General features: G+C 47.0%; 1 protein-coding gene across 10 annotated transcripts in view; it reads left to right on the forward strand.

Annotated features, from left to right (window-relative positions):
* Positions 1-20,690, forward strand: part of ANKS1A (ankyrin repeat and sterile alpha motif domain containing 1A) — a 110,707-nt gene that overhangs the window by 72,381 nt on the left and 17,636 nt on the right. For all 10 annotated transcript variants that reach the window (XR_011322238.1, XM_069770908.1, XM_069770904.1 and 7 more), the window contains one exon: positions 8,313-8,419. Coding sequence is in view for 9 of the 10 variants with exons in the window: in XM_069770908.1 (XP_069627009.1) it covers positions 8,313-8,419 (107 nt within the window). In the remaining variant the exon portion in view is untranslated. The remainder of the gene's footprint in view (positions 1-8,312; positions 8,420-20,690) is intronic.

Genomic DNA, 20,690 nt, shown 5'->3' on the forward strand with positions numbered 1-20,690 from the left:
GTGGTAAATTTTGAGGTGATATTTTGCATCTTTGAATAGCTTTAAACAAAGGCTTATTGCTGAGAATTGTGAAGTTTTTATTAGTGGTTTCTGATAACTGAAGTGACTCCTTATAGTCCTTCCCTTTAGGTGGACATGAGAGTTGCTGGCTTGTGTGAGTGGTCTGGGATGCTTCTTGTGCTCTTCTGCAAGCTCGCGGCAGTAAAATCAGCTCTGGAGTGGCTGGCTCATTGTCCCTGCTCACACAGCCTAATAACCACTGTGTTCTGATACTTAAAACTTCACAACTAGTTTTTGCTCAATGTGTAGGAGGAAGATCAGGTTTTCTGCACATGCAAAAAAAAAAAAAAAAAATCTAATTTGCAGCTGAAAGATGGTGTAAGGACTCCAGCTGGTGTCCTAGGGATAGAAAGTTCTACTGATCCTGGCTCCTACAATTACTGTTGTTCTTGACATAGCCTCTAAGAAAGTCGAACTGATTGCTTACAGTTCTCTCCTGTCTTTCAGAATATGTTTGTCTCGAGTTTCTGTTCTCTGATGGATAGCAACAAAATTTTCTTTAAGCGGTCAGTCTGAAACAGAGCTGCTGCATATTTGTCTTCTGGCTGGTCTCACAACCCCCACAACAATCTTGCTTTTGTTCTAAATACGTAATGCAGTAGTAAGATGCTCTTTTTTCTGGCTTTTTTCGTTATGTAAGTGTGGGTCTGTCCCTTTGGAAATGAGCAGAACCTCTCTATAGCTCTCCACATTCTAGTATTTTGTTCTTTAAGGCTCACAAAATCCTTTCAACCCTGGGAGGATAGGATGGGAATTTTGTATTTAGAGTTGTACATCAGAGTGACTATAGCCAAGACACCAGATATCCATGTTGTGTCCACGGGAATTCACTCATCCCAGCTGCATGTTCACTGCTGAGCATGTTTGGAAATAAAGCCACTCTGCGGGCATGCTTGGGACCGTTCTCCTCTGGGTAAGACGGCAGCTGATGGGGAAGAGCGGGCTCGGAGCAGGCTGCTGCTGAGGCACGAGGAGGTTCAGTGTACGTTGGGTTGTGTCAGAAGGTGTCCCTTGGAGGCTGTTGGTATTTCACAGATTAAGGAATATTTGCTGGGGTCCAGGAATGCTCAAGCAAAGACTGTGTGGTCCTGCTCAGGTAGTTTGTCTTAGCTGGAGTTTAGTCTGGTTGCAATAGAATAAGATGTAAAGAGCAGCTTTTGCCACCCAGTCTCTAAAACAAACTGTCCAGAGTAGCTGGAGTGTTGCGGTGATTTTCCAGGAAAGCTACCATTTTTGCTGGAATATTTTAACATTTCTTCTCCAACTTTCTGCCTGTAAAACCCTAAATGCCCTATTGTTGCTCCAAATCAGATAAAACTAATCACAGGGGTTTTTTCTATATATTTCACCTACATACTTCTGTGACCTTGAAGTATGTAGTTTTATTAATTTTATAATAAAACTTTATAAATAGTGTGTGAGATTATGTAGTTGTGCATTTTGTCTTTGCTTTTTCTGATTTCCATAAAACAAGGTGAAGAAGGAATCATAGTGTCATTTAGTACATTGATTTTCCTCAAACAGAGCAACACCCTCCTCCAGCCATGTTCGCAACTATTATAACTCTTATCTCCGCAATGCAGCATCAGAGCGATGGGAGACGATCCTAGGTTAAAACACTCATTTCCATAAATGTTATAAGTGGAGGCGGCTGGGGTGTGGGGAATAGCGAACCCTGTGCCGAGTTTGTGTTTGGGATCCAGACTGGAGCAGCAGGGAGAACTAAGTCTCAGTTGAAAATCTTCCTCCATTGCTCCTGCAGCGACCTCATTGCATGCCTTGGCACTGCACATCAAACAGGATTGTTTTGCCATTTTACCAGCTTTTTTCCTATACTTTTTGTGCCTTCTTTTGTGGAAAGTAGATGTGAAGGGGAGGTGGAACTAACAGAGGAAGGATGCTTTGATATCAGTGCAAATGTCCCTAGACGTGTCTCCATACTGTTCGCAGAGCGGGGAAATATCCTACCCCTTTCCCCTTTCTTAGCTGACGATCTCAACGCTTCCACATTTCCAAGCTGCTCAGGAGGTTTATTTTAATTCTTCTCTTCCCGGGATGCAGCTTCACTCTGGAAACCAGCAGTTTAAGGAACCTGTCCTCTCCGCTGCTGCAGGCAGAGCCATAGGTCCTCAGGAGCGTCGTCTCCCATATGGAGCCAAGTCCATGGCCTTCAAAGGAGGAGATAATGGTTTGGCTTTAATGGTGCCTTTTGAAACAGAGCTGTTTGTAGTGAGACACAGCATACAGAGCTTGATTAAATGGATGCCGATGAACTCTGCTGTCTGGGGACTGAAGGTGCCTAAATGTCGTGTACTGCCCAAGGGTTTTAGAAAATCTACATCTTGAAAATGTTGTCGTAGGAGATGCTTTCTGATGGTGAGACCAGTTCAGCTGTGGCAGTGCTGTCCTTTGGGATGCTTCCTGGCTGACCAAGTGCCGCCATCCCAATAGCCGGGAACAGTCCTGCCTGTTCGGGGACATGGCCTTCTCCCAATGCCTCTTAGATTTCTCTGGGGGGAGAATCGTCCTCCCTAGCTACTTCTGTTAGGGCAGTGGCTGTGCTGAGAGCAGGACTGGGGTGATGCCAGTTGCGAGTCAGCACCAGTGTCATGGTGGATGTGCCCTTTGGATGTGGTTAATCTGCCACATGCCTCAACTTAGGTGATGCTAGGCTTTTTGTGAGTACACCTGTAGGTATCGATATCCACTGAACAAGGCTGCTTGCAGGACACGTGCTTCTCCCCTATGCTTTAAGCGTGAGTTCCCTTCTCTGCCTTTAAATCAGGAACGAAAACAAAAGCAGAACTCGAGCTTTTTGGCCTTTACTGCAGCGTGATGGAGGATGCTGGAGAGCTGCCACTGCGAGGAATTCTGTCCTTTTAAATCCTTCACCTCCAAACTGCTGCATCTGAACTGCTCCGGGTGGGCAGTGTCTCCTCCTGATGAGATGCTAATATGTATCTGCACACGCAGCTCACGCTTGCCATAATAAAGCTTGTCTCATATCCATTTGTCACTTGGGTTTTTGCTTTGGTGAGGAGGAATCCACCGTGCATTCCCAGTGGGAGTTTAACCTGTGCCCGCTGTAGATACTATGGTACTGATTAAGGCTTATGTTTTCTAGGGTCAAATGGCTTTGCAGAAGGATGCAAAACGGTGTGTGGTTTTTGGTCTAATGCAATGGCAACTGTTTAGCATCCTGCTTTATGACAAGCCCTCCCCTCCCTGAGCTGGTCCGTAGCTGTAGCAGCGTGTGTGATGGATCGATATCGTTAGTGAAGAGGTCTAACATGGAGGGGAGAGGAGGAGCCAGCACTTCAGCAAAAGCTGCCATTGTGCAGGGAGTTTTCAGCAAAATGGACACCCGTCTCTGGAAGCAGACGGACCCAGGAGCTGCCTTGTCCTTAAGCTGGGTGTTTTCCTGCAGGCTGTGCTGTGTTACGCTCGGTTTGGGATCCCTCATACACAGATCAGCTGCTGTACATATTCCCTGTTTCTCCTTCCTTTCCTATGAGCACAGCTAGCCAGAGAGCAGGCAGTGCTTTGCCAGCCCCTTGCTGTGAAGATGAAGGGTGTCCTGGGGTGTATGCACCCTTACATTTTTGTTTTCTAGCAGCATTTAGCTTTTGCTCCTCAGGGCTTTGTTAGGGCTGTTTTAACGCTTCAGATCATATCATAAATGTGCAGGGAGCTGCAGGGAACTTTCCAAATGCTCTCTCATCCCCAAAAATGGGTGGGCTTTGAGAACATTGGGGCTCCTGGCTAGTTTGGTGTCTGGAATCGCTAATTTGCCTAGAAAGATAAAATGCCTTGCTTGGCAGTTACTGCAGAGATAAGTATGTTTGGAGTCTGTTTATACAAGCAGTTATTACATACAATTGACTTGGGTCTAGGGGAAACAGGGACCCTTGGAGTCACGCTGGAACAAGCTCAGGCCCCGAGACGCTTGGTTTCAGGTCCCTGCCATGCCCCAGACTTCCCATACAAATTTGGGCAAATAGCTGGTTTCTGTACCGTAAAGCTTTCCTCCATAAAACAGGGTGACTTCAGTGTCTTGTCATGGTGTTATGGACGAGCACGTTAAACTTCTGAGGCCCCTGGATAAGATAATTAGATGCATCCTGGCATCTTTATAGAATTTGGAGCTAGAATCTATTTCTTGGCCAACAAGTTCGACCCTCTGATTTCCTGGTAGAGCTTGTAAGAAAATCTTCCAAATGTATTTCCTGAGGGTGGGGTGGTATAGGTGAGAGGAAAGAAGTCTATCACTGATCCCTGTTGCTAAGTGCTTTTCAGAGGTTGGGGAATCGAGGAACACCATCTCTTAAAGGATTCCGGATTCCACCTAACCTTTGCCGTAAAGGGGTTTTTGGCCTGGGAACAGACATTTGTGTTCAGTCTGTGTCTTTCTGCATGTGTGTTTTGCAGTCACACATTTATTTAGCTCCAGCAACCCACTTCTGATCATCTCTTCTTTGCAGATGTGAGTCAGAGGGGTAGGGGAGTACAGGTCTCGCAGCAGAAACTCAACCCCACTGTACTGCAGCGTCTCATCTCGCTGCTGGCTTTGAACAAGAAACCTGTGTGTTGCTCGCTGGGTTACGGTGATTTGTCTGGCAGTGTTTCTCTCCCCCAAAATACAGGAGATGAGTGGTCTCTGCTCAATAAATCAGCTTGATGCAGGCAGGAGGCATGCTGCACTGGACAGGGAATGCATTTGGGGCTTGGTGAGTTAACTCTGCAGTTGACTTGGGATGTGAGGAATGTGCTTGGTGTTTTACTTGACATGAGAGGGAGAAATTTGTTAGCAATCTGCATTTGGCTAATTGATCTTAGTTCCGGTAAAGTTGGATGCTGGCTGTATTTCTTGCATCTGATAGCACTAATGACTACATTCTCCTTGCCTATCCATCTTGCCTAATGCACTGCCTGAGTTTATAGCCCCCACTCAGTGGGTTTAAGGACTTCCAGCTGATGATCATCCCCAGTTGTAGCCATAACCGCCTGACTTGGTTCTCTTGCATGCTCGCTTTGTGCGTGGACAGTGGTTTCATCAACACTTGTTTGGAGTTGCGTTTTGTCTTCCAGGTGAAGCTTGGTCTTCTGTCTTCAGGCCACACCAGGTCACGTTAAACTGTTATCTGTTTCCATGAGCAAACAGGGTGATGCTTTTTGTCCGGCATGGCCCACGTACTTATTTCGTCCTCCAAACAGACTCAAACATTGCACTAAAGGTCTTTATTAAAACAATTAACTTACAAAAGGACCTTTCTGGACCCTCATAGTCTTCTCCCTTTCCTGTTTTCTTGGAAGCATGCTGTGTTACTTGAAAAATGTCTTGCAAGAGGAACTGAATGGCTTGGCTTGCTTTCTTTGCAACTTTTAGATACTCTAACTACACTCTATTGACTGTTTCCCCCTCTGCCATCTGGAGACCTTTTAAAGGTAGGATTCCTAAAATGTGGAACGTAAGGAGAAGGATGGAGTTGAGAATTAGGAGTTTGTTTCAATTAGAAGTTGTGATCGGGCTCTTGCTGGGGGCACAGTGACTGAGATTTGATTGTTCTTGTGTCATCCTTGTAACATGCAAATATCGAGTGTTTTTTGGGCTTCTCTGTTTTCGGACAAGGATGTTTGGGGCATCTGTTATCTTCTTTTTCTTTTTAAAGTAAATCACTCCATTCCCCTCTCTTCAAATACCTACCCCCCGCCCCCCTTCATTTTGTCTTGACTTGAAGTGGATTTAAAAACAGAAAACCTGCACTTGGTGTCACTGTGGGTTTCCCCTTTAAAAGCAGGAATACATTTACGAGTGTACAAAAGGCTGAGTCGAGTAAATAATTTTTTTTAAACGAAATTCAGGAGCTCAGAGGAAGGAACTGCTGTGGTTTCATTCCCCCGCCAATACCCTGACTGCCTCCAGAAATGCTGTAGTAGGCAGCAAACAGTTCCCTCACCTCTCTCTCGACAAATTAAATATGAACCAGCCACAAATCACTTAGAACTGTCAAAGCAGACCTGTAACATCATTTTTTGAAACCCAAGCTGTGTCGTCCATCATTGAGTAAATATTGAGAAGTCAGTAATTTCCACTGGAGAGTTATAAAGCTGCTGTCTCCCTCCCCTCTCCTGCAGCTTCTGCTGCGAAGGCTGCTCACTGCTTCTACAGTGGATGGAAAAGCTGGGAGGGGTAAGAGGATGAAGAGAAGGGAGGGACAGGCAATGCGAGAGCAGGAGACAGGACTGAGAGTGGAACGGCAAGCGTGGAGCTCGCTGCCTTCAGACAAAGCACGCCGCTGCAGCGCTCTGCAAGGACGCACAATTGCTTGGTGAGGGGACACGGCTGCCTGGCTGCTGGCGGACCAGCGAGGATCGACAGGAGGGAAGGATGGAGACCCTGGGCGAGCGGGAGTTTGTTGCATAAATTCCAGGTTTAGATGCTGCTCTTCTGCACAGGCTGCGTTAGGGGAGGGAGACGGAAACCTTTTGTGATCTCTGCGTTTCTCGTGCTGCAGTGTGCACTAGAGAGACTGGCCAGCTCTCTCGAACTCGCCGAGTGCGGCTCGCCTGGCAGAGGAGCTCTTCTGTGGACCAGAGCAGCAGGATCCCTTACCCCAAGAAATTCCAGATAACACCGTGAGCTCTGCGTTGTGCAGCCATTGCAGCGGGCGGGGGTGGGAAGGATGGCTTGGAAGGTACCAAGCAGCTTCAGCTGACCTGAAGGTTCAAAGAAAGCAAACTTGCTTTTCCTGATCATCTTTTTATTTGCATATACCCTTGAAACAGATGTGCTAAGAAGCCTGCAAAATTCTGCCTGTCTTGCATAGCAAATTTCCTGATGAAAAGGAGATCTCTGAACTTTTTTTGTCATATCTAAGGTCTCAAGCTTTTTTAGAGGAGAGTAACAAGTCACTGGACTCTCCTCCCAGGGGTGAGGGAAGGGAGAGCTTGCCTGCCCAGCTTCCGTAGGGTGTTGGGAAGAATCTCTCTTATCAGAGGCTGAGAGGAGGTGCCAGGGCATGTCTTGAACTTGAGCTGCTGCAGGAAGAGGAGAGAGTGTGCTTGCATTTGGTTTCTTCTTGTTTTGACTTGGTTTAGAAGCAAGGAACTAAAATGCCTCCTCCTCCAGAGCTGCTCCCTGTGTGAATGAGGGGCTCGGATGCAGCAGCTGCACTTAGCTGAAGAAAATGAAGGAAGGGCAAATACAAGCGTGCACCAAACACCTAGCAGGACTGAATGTATTGGGTGAAAACTGTACTGATTCCTCGGTCTCTCTTGCTGTCACCCAGTGCAGCAGTGTAGTTAGACTCTCCGGTGCAGCCAGTCTGGTCTGAGCAGCGTGCTGAAATGCCATGCATCCGGATAGGTGGTAAAATGACAGTGTCAGGACTCTCAGACTCATGCTCGGTGTCTCTCGCGCCTCTGCTCCTCTTAACACAATAACGGCGAGAAAAAACCCTTACCATGGTTTGCCTCTTTCAGGACTGCTTGGGGAAAAAAAGTATAAGCCCTTCTTTTCTTCTGCTGCAGTTTGTGTGCTTTCTTTGTCTTGCATGTCTTCCTGTGGACAGCTGCTCTAGCCTGGCTTCTGCTGCTTTTCTGAAAGTCCGTCGTGTCTGTTTTGTGTCTCAGCTGCATGAAGATGTATTTTCTCCCTAGCTGCTTTGTGCCTCCAATGCGCCTGGCCCTCTCCGCTGGCCCGCTGAGCAGGGTAGTGCATCCGAAGTTGCATGGATGAGAGGACCTGCACAGCTCTGTGCGTTTGTGAGCGGCTCCGCTCCATTCCCTCGCACCTACGACTGGCTGGGAATGCCTTGGGTGAAAGTTTGCTGCCCTCCTCCCGCCCCCTTCAGATGAGCCAAGGAGTGGATCCGCATCCCTGTGGGGCTGGGCTTCATATGTTTGCCTGGCAAGAAACTCGCCTGAGCCCTGAAAGCAGTGCATGTGATGTCATGGTCCCAGGAGTGCTTCTAAACAGTTTGCCCGGGCAAGGTGTTTCTTTTTCTGAGTGTTAACTGGGATACAAATTGAACCCGGAGCCCGCGGAGGCACTGGAAGCTTGTTGTCCATGGTCTCTGCACACAAGAAGAGTTGTCTGCCAGCTGATTTGTTGTACTCTGAGCATAATTTTTTGAGTTTCTTTATGGTAATGACTATGATGTGGCAATGCCATCTGTCTTCCTCAGAGTGCCGCTGCTACCGCCTTAACGGTTTTTCCCTTTTCAAGCGTCTGCCGATTCCTCTCTCGTCAGGTTCGCGGATGCTGGAGCAGAGTGTCGGGGAGTGGCTGGAGTCCATTGGCCTGCAGCAATATGAGAGTAAGCTGCTTTTGAACGGCTTTGATGATGTCCGCTTCCTGGTAAGTTGCTGGGTGGGACCCACAGGCTCTAACAAATGTGTTGGCCAAACCTTTACTTGTTATCGATATCCCGTGTCCGCTGCAGAGCACATCTGGGTTCTGCAGCCCAGCAGAACAGTCTTGGGGATGTGTAGAACGTTAGACAAAAGGAAGAAATTAGGGTTGTGTTGGGTCAGGGTCATTCATCTTCACGTTTAATGTGGGTATTATAGTTTTTTCACTATACATTTGTTATAAAATTTTATTTACTCTGCCCCCTAAATCTTTACTATCCAATTTACTCCAGAAATGGGAACTGAAATTCGTTAGTGTTTTGAAGAAATCACTGAGCAGTCTGTGTTCTGGACTATGAAGGAGATGGAAGACCTCTTGTTGGAAGTATACTTACTCTAAGCATGCAGGCAGGATGTTAATGAGCTGTACCTAATTGCACTGACACCGTTGGCTCTGAAACCTAATGATGATAATCATTAGGTAATGCTTAATGTTGAGGGTTTTTTTTAATAACCAACATCTAGAAAGTTAAAGTTGCATGGTGTAAAAAAAATCTGAGAATTCATATGGAATGATGAACTGCAAAGATGGAAAATCTTGGTGCTGCAGGAGGGTTCTTCCTGCATGTCTTAAAGAAACGCTTTTTGAGTATGGACTCCAAGTTTTGCAAATAAAGAATTTCTAAAAATGGGTGTAAAACTTTGGAGAAGCCATTCGGGCTAATGTAATATCCTGCATTGGAAAGGCAGTGAGGGCATCTCTTTGGTACTGTGAATGGTACAGAGAGGTGAGATGCAGGAGGATGTGTGCCTGACAGCTGTGTTGTGAGCTGGGTGAGGGGGTTTCCAAAAACACGGCAACCATCCAACAGTGGTGAGGGGACGTGCAGGGCAGCTGGAGAAAGAAGGGAAGACTGGATAGGGCATGGATGGAGGGGCAAGAAAGCGCGCATCTGAGCAGTGTCAGTAGCGGTACTTAAAGGCAGGATGTAATTATGCTTTTAAAAAACAACCTGACCAACAGGATAAATGTCCCTGTGAATGTTGTGGGATCTCCAAGCAACCCGTAAGTTGAATACTGTGGCAGCATCCAGCCATACCTCCTGGCCTCCACGGCAAGCAGCTTATGCCCTTGTCTCCCCTTAGCCTGGCAGGGCCAACGCTCCCCCAGAGAGCTGGATTTTACTGTGGTTTATGCACCTTCAGTAGAGGAACTGTCGGCGACAGACGATGGTCTTGCCACGCACCCTTCTACCTCTGCCGTATCCTGTTCCTACGGCTGTGTGTGGCACCTCCCCTCTTCCCTGTGGAGGATTTGGGGTGAGCTGCCCCCTGTGCAAGCCCTGGGCACCTTCGCCGGGCTCCAGCACCGCCCGCAGCCTTGCAGGGCCAGGGCCGGCTCCTGTCGCGGCTCCCCGAACCCATCCCAGCCCTTCCTGGGGGTCTCCGGCCCCCGCAGTGTCCCACCCAGCTGGTCCCAACCCTCTGGTGGACCCTTGACCACTGGGACTCCTCTGTGCTTCAGGCAGGTGTGTTCGGCTCTGCGCGAGGTTTCAGCGTCCCTGCATGCTGGGGCGGTCTGCTGCAACTTCTGGGATGCTCTGGAGATGGTACAAGGAATTTAAATGAAATATACCCCATAGATCCCTGCTTGGGATCCTCTGCTGATGGGTCTTGACCTTTGTGGTATTAGTGGGCAGCTCTCGCTCCAGCAGTTAGCAGATAAAAATGCCTTTACTCTGGCCCTGCCTGACAAGTGTGATGATAGACCTTGCTCGGCACAGAAGGAAATTAACTTTCCACTTGTCCCCAGAGAGGTAGGAGCTGAAGGCTCGGAAGCAGGGATTTTTATTGACTATGCTTAATTGCAATAAATAGCAACACTTAGTTGCGAACTGTCTGATGCACAATTTTGCCATTTATAAGGTGAAAAAAAAAAAGGTTCCTTGTATATGTCTCAGTATGTGATTTTTATGGTGTATGTGGTAGGAATTGCTTTTTAATATTGTTCACGGCTGGATGTTTTTCTTCCCTATCCAATGCTGGGTAACTGCTCCCAGTGTAGGAGATCAGCTTCTGCTGGTTTCAGGGAATGGGCCACTCTCCTTGCTCATTCTTCTCAAATTTAAAAGGTGAAATAATTTAACAAAGATTTCCTGCAAGCCCTGGGGGATTTCCATTTTGCTGCTTATCCCTTTTACTAGGAAGTTGACTCTGGCACCCATGCCAAGACTGGCTTTAAATCCTTTCATCCAAGTCCTGGGAACTTCAAGCTAATACAGTCAGCCCAGTATGAAAGTTTAATTATTAAGAATCTTTTCCTCTGTGGCATTGCTTGCCTTCAGCTTCTGATGTTGTTGGAGTAAAACCTTCAGATATAGGACAAATGAGGAACAAGTAGTTAATTTGTTTTGAGTAGTGATTTTGATGTTCTTAGATGAATTATTAAAATTGTTGTAAACACTGAAGCTGGCTAGTGCAACGAGTACTGAAAGGACCTGGTTTCTTGGCTCCTGGCATGGCAGGCTGTCCATTCCTTTTCTTTTTTTTACATAACAGTTTCTTTATTAACTGCCACTTCCAATCGCTAACGAAGAATATTTCAAACTAAGTGGCATTATTTTCCTAGAGTTAAACAGTTTCTGTGAAAGGATTAGTTCTTATTAGGGCCTCATTATGTTAAATATTTCAAGGTCCAAAGAATGCTGGGTAGTGGTTTGCAAATTGCCAGATGGGCTATGAGGCTAATTAAGTTTTAGTCGCAAAAATTAAGAAGTTGGAGTCTTTTGATACAGAAACATTTTCCATGTAAGGTTTCACATTGCATTACTCCCTGCATACAGTGCTGCGGGGTTTTTTCAGTACGCCGAGGATGCTCCCTTTGCTGCCTGAGTCCACAGATGCCCATTTGTGAGCGAACAAGCGGCTTGTACGTTGGGTAGACAAGAAAAGCATTGCAAGAGCAAGCTGTTAGATGCGTAGTGATAGTACAGCTGTAAAACAGGGGCAGCGTCCTAGAAGAAGAGCTCTTTAATATGCTTATGAAGAATACTCAGCCTGCAGTAGATAGTAACTTAAAGCAGGATTAAGAAAACGGTCTAACAAAGAGCATATCCTGTAACCGCAGTGGGGACTGGGTGAAATCCGGTGTTTGCTGGCACAGCGGCGTTTGGTGCTGTTCTTAAGAAAAATAGATGTTTCAAATGTACTGTCTACCCAGTAGGTAGTACAGAATTAGTAAGAGACAAAAACTGGGGGGTGCAGAAGCTTGTCTGGTGCTTTTTAGTGCTTTGTAGCCATGCTTCAGCCAGTTCTGGTTTCAGGGATTCCTGATTTCCTGTGTATTTTCAGTTGGCTCTTGTGTTAATTTGCACCCTGCATTACCAAAGCCCTTACCCCCCAGACAAGGGAAATGATTCATGAACGCACAGTATGGTAAAGTGATTTTGAAAAGTGCTCTGTAAATATATTGGGCTTCTTAATTAGATGTTAATCTAGGAAGGCAGAAACATGCATTGTTTCCAAGAATAATAATTCCATTATTTTCAGAAATCCAGAGATTTATTATTAGGTGATTAGCTGTGCTCTCTGGACATGCGACCAGTTATCTTGCTGATGATAGCTCTGTGCAAGCTGCATCTCCAGCAGCACCAAGGAGAACCGGTGAGTGGGAAGGAGGCAATAATCCTGCTCCCTTTCTTGGGGTCTGCTTGTACGCTTTAACAGGCAGCATTGACAGCTGAAAGAGACTTTGGAGACCTGCAGTTTTCACAGGTTTACATTGAAGAGGCAGGGTTGGAGATGTAAACCGTAATGTGAGCCATGAACATTTTACAGGTTTTCCTATAAAAAGGGAAGTTAGAAGTGTATTTTAGCAGATAGCTAGGGTGGGCTGTGAATGTTGAGCAGAGGCTTCTCTGCTCTTGAGAATTCCAGCTCTGCATCTGGGACAAGGTTTTAGTAACTTATAGCTGGAGGCCTCGTGCTTCAGCAGGACCCCTTGCCCACAAGCTTGCAAGATCAGCACTTTAGTTGTCAGCAAACTAAAAATTTCTGTTGCAGTTCAGGTCTGCTTCGGTAAGAGAGTGATGACCGCAGTCAGGACTGACCCTCCTCGTGTGTATGTGTCTCTACCAGTGCTGTTGCTCTTTTGGGGGAATTCAGGACAAATAATAGAGTATCACTTGTAGTACCGGTTGGTTCTGAGTGGTGTCAGACAGGGCTTGTTGGGAATATTCTCACTTTTGGAACTTGCAGAGATTTTTGAGGGCTTGTGAATTGGTTATCAGGGAAGAACAAGTCAAAGCAACCATGGTAAGAAGGGAATCACAGGTGTTAATGCATAAATGCAATGACTGTCATCCTGCCTGGACACAGTTACTAGGTATTTTAGGGACTGGAGCTGGGATGGGACGCTGCAGACAGGCTGAGTTTGCAGCGCTGGCCTCACTGGTGTGTTGCTTTCTTCCAGCACTGAAAGCAGAGTTTCTTGATCAGTGTTTCTGTGATATAAAATTCTTTTTAAATCTGCAGAACAAAACAAAATGCTGCAGCGTTTGATATGGCACGCAAGAGCATCTTGGTGACGCTGACCGGTTTCACAGTCAAATGCAAAAACAAGAACATTTATGACTAGTTCAGATCCTGATCAAGTATTGACTTCAGTCAAGGGTGGATATTGCTAACACAAGTCAGCAGGATTATTTAAACATCAGTTTGACGTGACGTTAAGGCTTACTTGCTGGTGTATGCGTTTCTAGGAAGGGACTGAAGTCAGATTGTGTGTAATCTTTTGGCTTGGTTGAGGGAAGAAATAGGCTATAAAAGATGGATTTAGGTAGCTTAGTTTTCTAAAAGACTGAGTTCTCTTTCCAAATACTAACATCTGCATATTGGGCTGCATTTCTGTGTCAGGAGAAATTCTTATATTCCCTTTAAGTTGCCCATTGCTTTGTTGTGTTTATGGGCAATGTTAGGAAAGCGACTTTCCCTGTTTTTCTTGCTGTTACCCTCCAGCATGAGCCCCACAGGCCAAGAGAGCAGCTTCTTTCACTCACCCTCTCCATTGCCACTGAGTGACCTTCACTGCCAGCACTGCTGGCTTGGGGCAATTGGACTATGACACTCAGCTTCTGCTTTTAATATGGGGCTTTAATTTGAAAAGCAGTCTGTTCAGCCAGCTGGGGATTAAAAAAAGCTAAAATGGAGATGGTGCTTCAAATTCTCCTTCTCTGCTTCGCAGCCTACTGGAATTCTTTCATTAGAGGGGAAAGGTTTATTTGTGCAATGGGTAAACATAACCGAATTGAAGCTGCTAGCTGAGTATTACTGGCATTGGCTGTGCTGTCCTTGACTTAGCAAAAATACAGCTCTGCAAGTAGAATAAAATCCTCAGCAGAATTGCATGCCAAATGTTAACAGTACTAATGAACCAAGAATACCCCACCACCCAAGAGAAGCCAGCCCTGCTACCTCCCACGTGGAGGAATGCAGCCCTTGGGTGTGCATGGAGTTTCGGGAGACCCATTGCCTCGCCCTTCACCAGAGGAGGAAAAGAAAAGGTCAGATCACAAAACCGTAGCAATGAGTGAGCAGTGCCATTCAGAAAAATGTGCTATAAATCGACTTAATTGTCCTTGACCGGTAATGAGCTGGGGGAGCTGTAAGAGTAGGAAAATGTCGCAAGAATATGGACCGAGAGGGATTCTCCTGCTCCTAGAGCTTGGTCCCATCATGTCTCCTGCAATCACCAGTGCATCTGCAGCAGATGCCGCCTTCAGGAGGTCCACAGGAAACTGGTTTTGCACCGCGAGATGCACAGTGCATCCCAGTGCCCTGCGGCAAACATGGGAATGACCTGGGGGCAGAGGCCAGGCCGGACTCTGCTGTTCTGGGGAAAGAAGGGACGTTGCCAGTGTAATAAGAAGGAATTGCAGTAATTAATGGTGGAATTCCCCCACAGAAGTAGGGAAGGAAATGCCATTACCTGCACCCTCACTACAGTATTTTGTGATCCCACAGACCCCATAAACATGTCTGAGATGCTTGCAAAAGCTTTTCCCTTCCCTTGGAGGGCTGAATGTTTGCTGCTACCCCAGACAACTTTTCAGGCTGACATCTGAGAAGGGCAAACCTCATATGCTCTGGCAATTGTACCATTATTCTGTAGCTGAACTTTTTATTCAGTCCAAAGATATTTTGATTCACAAATGAGCAGGTAAAACAGAACATAAACCATTTTTTATTGCTTTTTTTTATTGTTCAAGCCTGGATTCCCATGGAGTGTGTGGAAAGCAGCTAATGCTGATTCAATGAGACAGCGTCAGAAACGGAAATCTGTTCTACTTGTGTAGTGCCGTGGGCTCCTCTGGGGTTTTTTTTGTTTTGTTTTTTTTTTATAACTGGGGAGAAGTGGTAGAAAAATGATGGCATTGGAAGAACAGGGTGTCCACAAATAATTTAGAGTACTGACATTAATTTGATTAAATGTAATTCAGTGCCATGTTAGATTAGCCTGTAGTGGTCTTCGTTATAAAAGAGCCTTTCTCTTCTCTGTGTGTCTGTGTGCAAGCAAATGGTTGATAAAAATGTAGAGCTGAGGCATTGGCTTGGTGTGTGAGCAGAGCTGAAGTGCAGCTCGGTGAGTTTCTGCCAGGCTGGGTCCGAGGACAGCCCTCCCAGCTGCCAAGGGACGGGATGCACACGGAGCTGGGTCTCCTTCGCCCTGCAAATCCCCAGGTTTTGGGTGCTGGCTGATATCTGCATCATCTTCATTTTTACCTAATACCTGCCCTGCTGGAGCATGGGGCATCTCCTGGTGTCCTCAGTGAATTGTAGCTCTGCTTTGCATGATCCACTTTGTAACTAACCAGCTTGGCTCGCAGATGTTGGTCCCCTGGGCAGCCGCCAGGCTTTTAGCATGCTCTGAGAATGTGTGTGCCCCAGAGCTTTTCTCTATTTTCATATAAAACTTGTCATTTTTTAGTAGTCATCTGGGGAAAACTTAACTGACATATTCCAGTAGTCTTTTGCACCCAGTAATGGTCTATGAAGAACAGTGACCTATCGGAGATCCCACAGAAAAGGTTTTTACTGCTTCTACGCTTGGTGAAACAAAGAGAAAGCTTGGCATGATTGGAGCTGTTGGAAAATACTTTAGTATAGACCCAAGTAAGCCTCTGTGTATAGATTGTGCCTGGGCAGGTAGGCTTGGTTCCAAGCTGAAGCAAGCTCTGTTCATCCAGGCAGAAGCTCTTGAGTGGTTGGTTCTGGGCTTGGTCTTCCCAAAGCCTGTGCTGCAAAGCTCTGCCCTGCAGCAGCGTTCGGTGACTGAGCTTGTAAATTGGTGTGTGTTGAGCCGCTGCGGGTGGAAGTAAATGCTGCTAGTACCTAGACGTGCTGGCAATCTACCCTTTAACGATTGCTCATCAGATTTGGGGATCTCTTTGGCCTGGTTCACGGCGGCTGGCAGATTTATTACTGAAATGGCTTTCATTTATTTTTTGTGACACAGGCAGGGAGTACATCAGCCAGGTTACATGATATTGTCTGCTGTTTATCACTGCTGCCAGCCTCATGGAAATGCATTTCTTCCTTGGTCCCCAGACTGATTTTGATGCCCTGGATGAACACCCTGTAAGAGTGGAATTGGACCCTTGTGTGAGGGTTTCTGCCAAGCGTCTGAGTGGGAATCGATTCATACAATGAAACGAAATTTTTTTGACAGCTCTCCAGTGGGTTTCAGATGCTACTTGGGTGGTTCACAAGGACTGTGCTTTGTCCACGATGGTATGGTTCTTTGGGTTTTCTCTGGAAGGGAATGGTGAGAGCAGAGATGCAACGACTGGGGGTTTGAGAGCGTGTTTCGGGCGCTCACCCGTGGCTCTGACGGGGGAAACGCGGCGGAGCTGCGCTGAAGCTCCCCGGGTGATGGAAGTGGACTTCACAGAGAGCAGTGAGTTCAGAGTGGATTTTGAGGAGCAAAGTGGGTGGACCAGAACTGGCAATTTAGAAGATACTTACATTTGATTCATTAGTAGCTCCAGGCCCAATAAACATTAAAAAAGCCATTAAAGTAGCAGTTAATTTTTTTTTCTCTCAATAAAATTGCCTGAACTTGACAACCATGACCGATTCCCTCCGTTGCCATTGTCACGCTGCCAGTCTGCATGGGGAAGAAAATTAAACAAAAATGAAGTGGCTGTGTGCTAATCTAGGATTTATTGTAGGTTTTTGTATATGAGCCCTTTCCACAGTCAATGCTCTGTGAAGAGCTAGGGCTTCGTTGTCGTGCCCTTAGCTAAACAAATACTTCTTTTCCCCTAGTTTCCACTGAACTATCTCAAACTGCAGGTACCATTAGGGGAGGGCACAAAACCCTGTGGATCATGAGGCCAATTACAAGTACATATTTGTGTGACCTAGTGCTGCTCCCCCGGCTTTGAAATTGGGGTGTGCAGGTCCCGGCTTTGGGGTCATCAGCCTACTCTGAGATAAATAAGCCACTAGTGCAGGTTTGTTGGAGGGGCTGAGCAGCTGGGGATGGCTGACAGAGCTGTAGGTATTCAGCATTGCCTGTAATCAAGGCTCTATTTTGGGAGGTTTTAGCACTTTTTTTTGTCTGTAAAAGGGGGTGATGCTCTGTGCTATCAGCAGGGGTCTCAGGTGAAAAGCCCCCAAGCACAAATCATGCAGATATACAGACGGAACGCAAGCTTGTTTCTAGGACAAGCTTATAAATTAGTCTGTTAACGAGACATTAGCTGCGCTTGTCCTGTTGAACAAGATATATTAGCGGAGCTTTTTACTTCAAGTGCAGATTCATACAGCCCCTTATGCAGTAAGGGGATCGAGGCTGGCCAGGTTCTGCAGTGGGAGCAGGGCTCGGCTGGTGACTCCCAGCACCCTGCTCGGATGGGTTTGAACACACAGTTCGGAGGGGCTGGATGAGGCCAAACATGCAACCTCCAAGCCCTGCAGGGAAGGAAGGTGCTTCGTCATTAACTAATAGATTTGGGGCAGGGAACTCGTTGCTGGCTGCGGTGGCTTTGTCAGCTCCCAGATATACCTTCACTATAGCACTCATCTTTCCGAATTTTGCTGCTTTCCCTTATGCACAGTGCTGGCTGAGGCTGCAGGGCCGTGAAGCCCAGTGGTGTTTTACAAGTCTGGCAGCAGGAGCACCCAGGAGCTCAGGCAGAGCCACACAGGGCTCACCAAATGGCCTTGCTGGGCATGTAATTGAGCCACTATCTTCTGGACTGCAAACCCTGAACTGCCTGCTTGTGTTAAGTTCCTGAAAGCTGCAGCTGGCCAGTACCAAGATGACCAAAATGAGGTTTCTGGATCCTTTTTTTCACCTGCAAAGGAGAAATTGAAGTGGTGTTGAGGCTAAGGAAGGTGCAACTTCTGTTTTCAGGACTTGCTGTGTATCATCTCTGTTTAGGCTGGCTCTGTGGTGAGCTGGATGCATCTCCATCTCCCCCACCCAGGCTTTTGGTTGCCAAAAGTAAAGCAATAGCAGTGGCAGCAAAATCCTTGACAAGATGCAATTGTCTTGAATGTACTGAGAGGAAAAAGAAAGAGCTTTGTATGCATTTATGTAAGAAAAAAATGGATGCTTTGGCTCATGCAGCTGAAGGCACTCTGCTATAGATGTTTGCAGAAGCCTTTGTAGTCTGGAAAAGCTGTGTTTGGGTTTTGCATCTGTTGCTTTTAATAGCAAACACATTCTGGCCCCAGTCTTCCCTGCAGTCCGTCGCCTGTCTAATACAGGGTTTAGTAACAGAGGCAGCACTTGTGTTAGCGTGAGCTTAGTGAGACAGTCGGGATTCATTAAACTGCATTGCTGGCTGGATAAGACTGCGCGTCCTATATGAAACTTTCTTTGCCTCAGGGCCTTTCCTTAGCTGGAAAGAGAGAATGGACCAAAGCCAGGCTCTGTGCAGGAAGCAGCATCTGAAAATTGGGTAGTTAAGTGCCTGCAGAGTGCCCTGCTGGAGGAGGATTGCTGGCAGATTTCAGCAGCTCTGATTTTGGCACGCTTGCCTTCGGGGTCACCTAACTAGCAGGAGGGGACGCTACCTTCCTACAGTGTAACCTCTGACTGTGCTTTTTTTTTTCCTTTTAATGAGAAACCTGGAGCCTTGCAGGCTGTTTAATTACAGTGCAAGATGTGAAGCATGACTAAAGCAGACCCTTTCTCTAAAAGCTTGTGTTTCTGCAGGCGGGTCGGCTGCACCACCATCTTTTGGGGCTCCCTGGGGCAGCCCAGACAAGGATGCGGGTCACTAGCAGATCTATGCCCTCCTTTGGGGCAATGCGGAGGGCAGAAACGGGGTTCAGAGGTGCCCCTCTTGGTCGTGTGTATTTGTGCCTTTCCATGGAGGGAGCTCGGTTCAGCTCTGAGGAAGTTAAAGGCCAGGTTGGGGGATGAAAGCTCCTCCAGACTGTCTGGCAGCTAGTCTCTGCCAGTTTGGACCCAGGGAGTGGGATTCACCTTGCCCAATTTCAGATGTCTGCAGCTGGGCTGATCGTTCAGGCTCTTTGGATTGCCAATAGGAGCGGAGGAGAGGACTCATCTGGGTGATGCATTTCACCCCAATGTATATGCACTTGCACTGGAGAAATACTCCTTCCTTGACCAAACACATGTGTGTGCAGCTGAAGCTTAGGGGGGAAATTGTGCTCCTCAGTCCCTTGCAAAGAAAATTTCAGCCTCTGCTTCCTGGTGGATTTTTTTAAGGGATCATCCCAGCTCTTCTGGGAATAAAAAAATCACCAAATATTTTTCTGCCAAGACTAACATGTGCGCACGGTGCTGTACTAAAATCTGGATTAATGCAAGGTTGCGTGTTCTAGGAACAAACCACCTGCAGTGCAGGAAATGGTGAGAGCTAGTTCCCGATGGAAGCAAGGGGAAAACGGTGAGGTGTTGGGGTGAACGGGGCTTTTGGATGTCCCCTGCTCCCCCAGTATGGGTGAAAGCGAGAGCTCTGGCCCGGGTGCAGCCCTGAGCTGCGCTTGCTCCGCAGCCCCACAGCTGGGAGAAATGCACAAGGTAAAAAGCACTTGTCACAACAAATAAAGTCTGAAATACATCTTTGGAAGTATATTTGATTCTAATTGGCATTTCTGAGGCTGCTGCTGGAGGATCCTAGAGGACTGGGCTAAGAGCAGAGCGAGTCCCTGGGAGCTTTCCTCTGCCCTGCCTTGGACATCTGCTGAAATCGTCCTCAGAGGACCTGGAGAGGGGCTGACCACGAGCCTGGGGTCAGGCTGCCAGGACTGCTCTGCAGCCTCCAGCGGGGCACTTGGGAGATGGCATCTTTTGACCTGGTTGCTGACCTGTGTCAGCACCAAAGGGGACCTTTATTTAGAAAAAAGCAACAAAAAAACCCAAGGAAAAAAAAAAAAAACAAAAATGAGCAAACAAAAACCTCTATTGGGATATTGTTTAAAAATCAAAACCGAACTCTCCCAAAAAACCCTCACAAATCCTCACAGCATTTTTTCTGAAACTTTGCAGCTCTGCATCAAGGCAATCTGCCTTTTGAGCAGCCCTTTGTAACGAAGAGGCTTTGTTTCCTCTCGGTGATGAATGCCTTGTTCCCTTTTTCTTCGTGAGCTGCCGGGTGTGGACATCTGCGGTCTCCAAAGACATGGCTCTTGCCTGGTTCGGGGACAGACCTAAGACCCTTCATCAGCCCAGTGCCCAGCATGAGCCAGTGGTGCGGAGGTCAGGAAGGATGGGGCTGGCGGTGAGAAGCGAGTGAGATGTGCCGGGAGAGGCAGGGAAGGACGAAAGCCGCAGCAGACCCCAGCTGGGTCTCCGTGGCTGGGAACCCTGCTTGCTTAGGGGGCTTTTTATGCTAAGTCATCAGTTGGTGATTGAGCAGAGAGGTGGTTTTGCAAGCACAGGAGCCGGAGCAGAGAGCGGGGCTCTAACCAAACCTGTGGCAATTGATGCGCCGGAGGAGCGTGGCTCGGAGGCAGGTGGCAGCGGTGGCCCAGGCGGACCATTTCTGCCCCTTGGCTTTTGTCTGAACGGCATGTTAAATGCAAACAGGTTTAAAGTCTGGTTTAAACAGCTCATCTGTTCCACTGGCAAAGGTTAAAAGATCTCCAGTGTGTTTGCATTTAATTATCTATTTTAGTGGCAGATTATTTTTTTCATAGGAGATGAAATCCGGATGGGTTTAAAGGACACTTCTCTAAGCGGAGGCTCATGCACAATAGACTGTAATGATTTATTTGGAGCTGCTATGCTTTGTCTATCC

The sequence above is a fragment of the Haliaeetus albicilla genome, chromosome 26 (assembly GCF_947461875.1).
Source record: "Haliaeetus albicilla chromosome 26, bHalAlb1.1, whole genome shotgun sequence".
NCBI classification, from domain to species: domain Eukaryota; kingdom Metazoa; phylum Chordata; class Aves; order Accipitriformes; family Accipitridae; genus Haliaeetus; species Haliaeetus albicilla.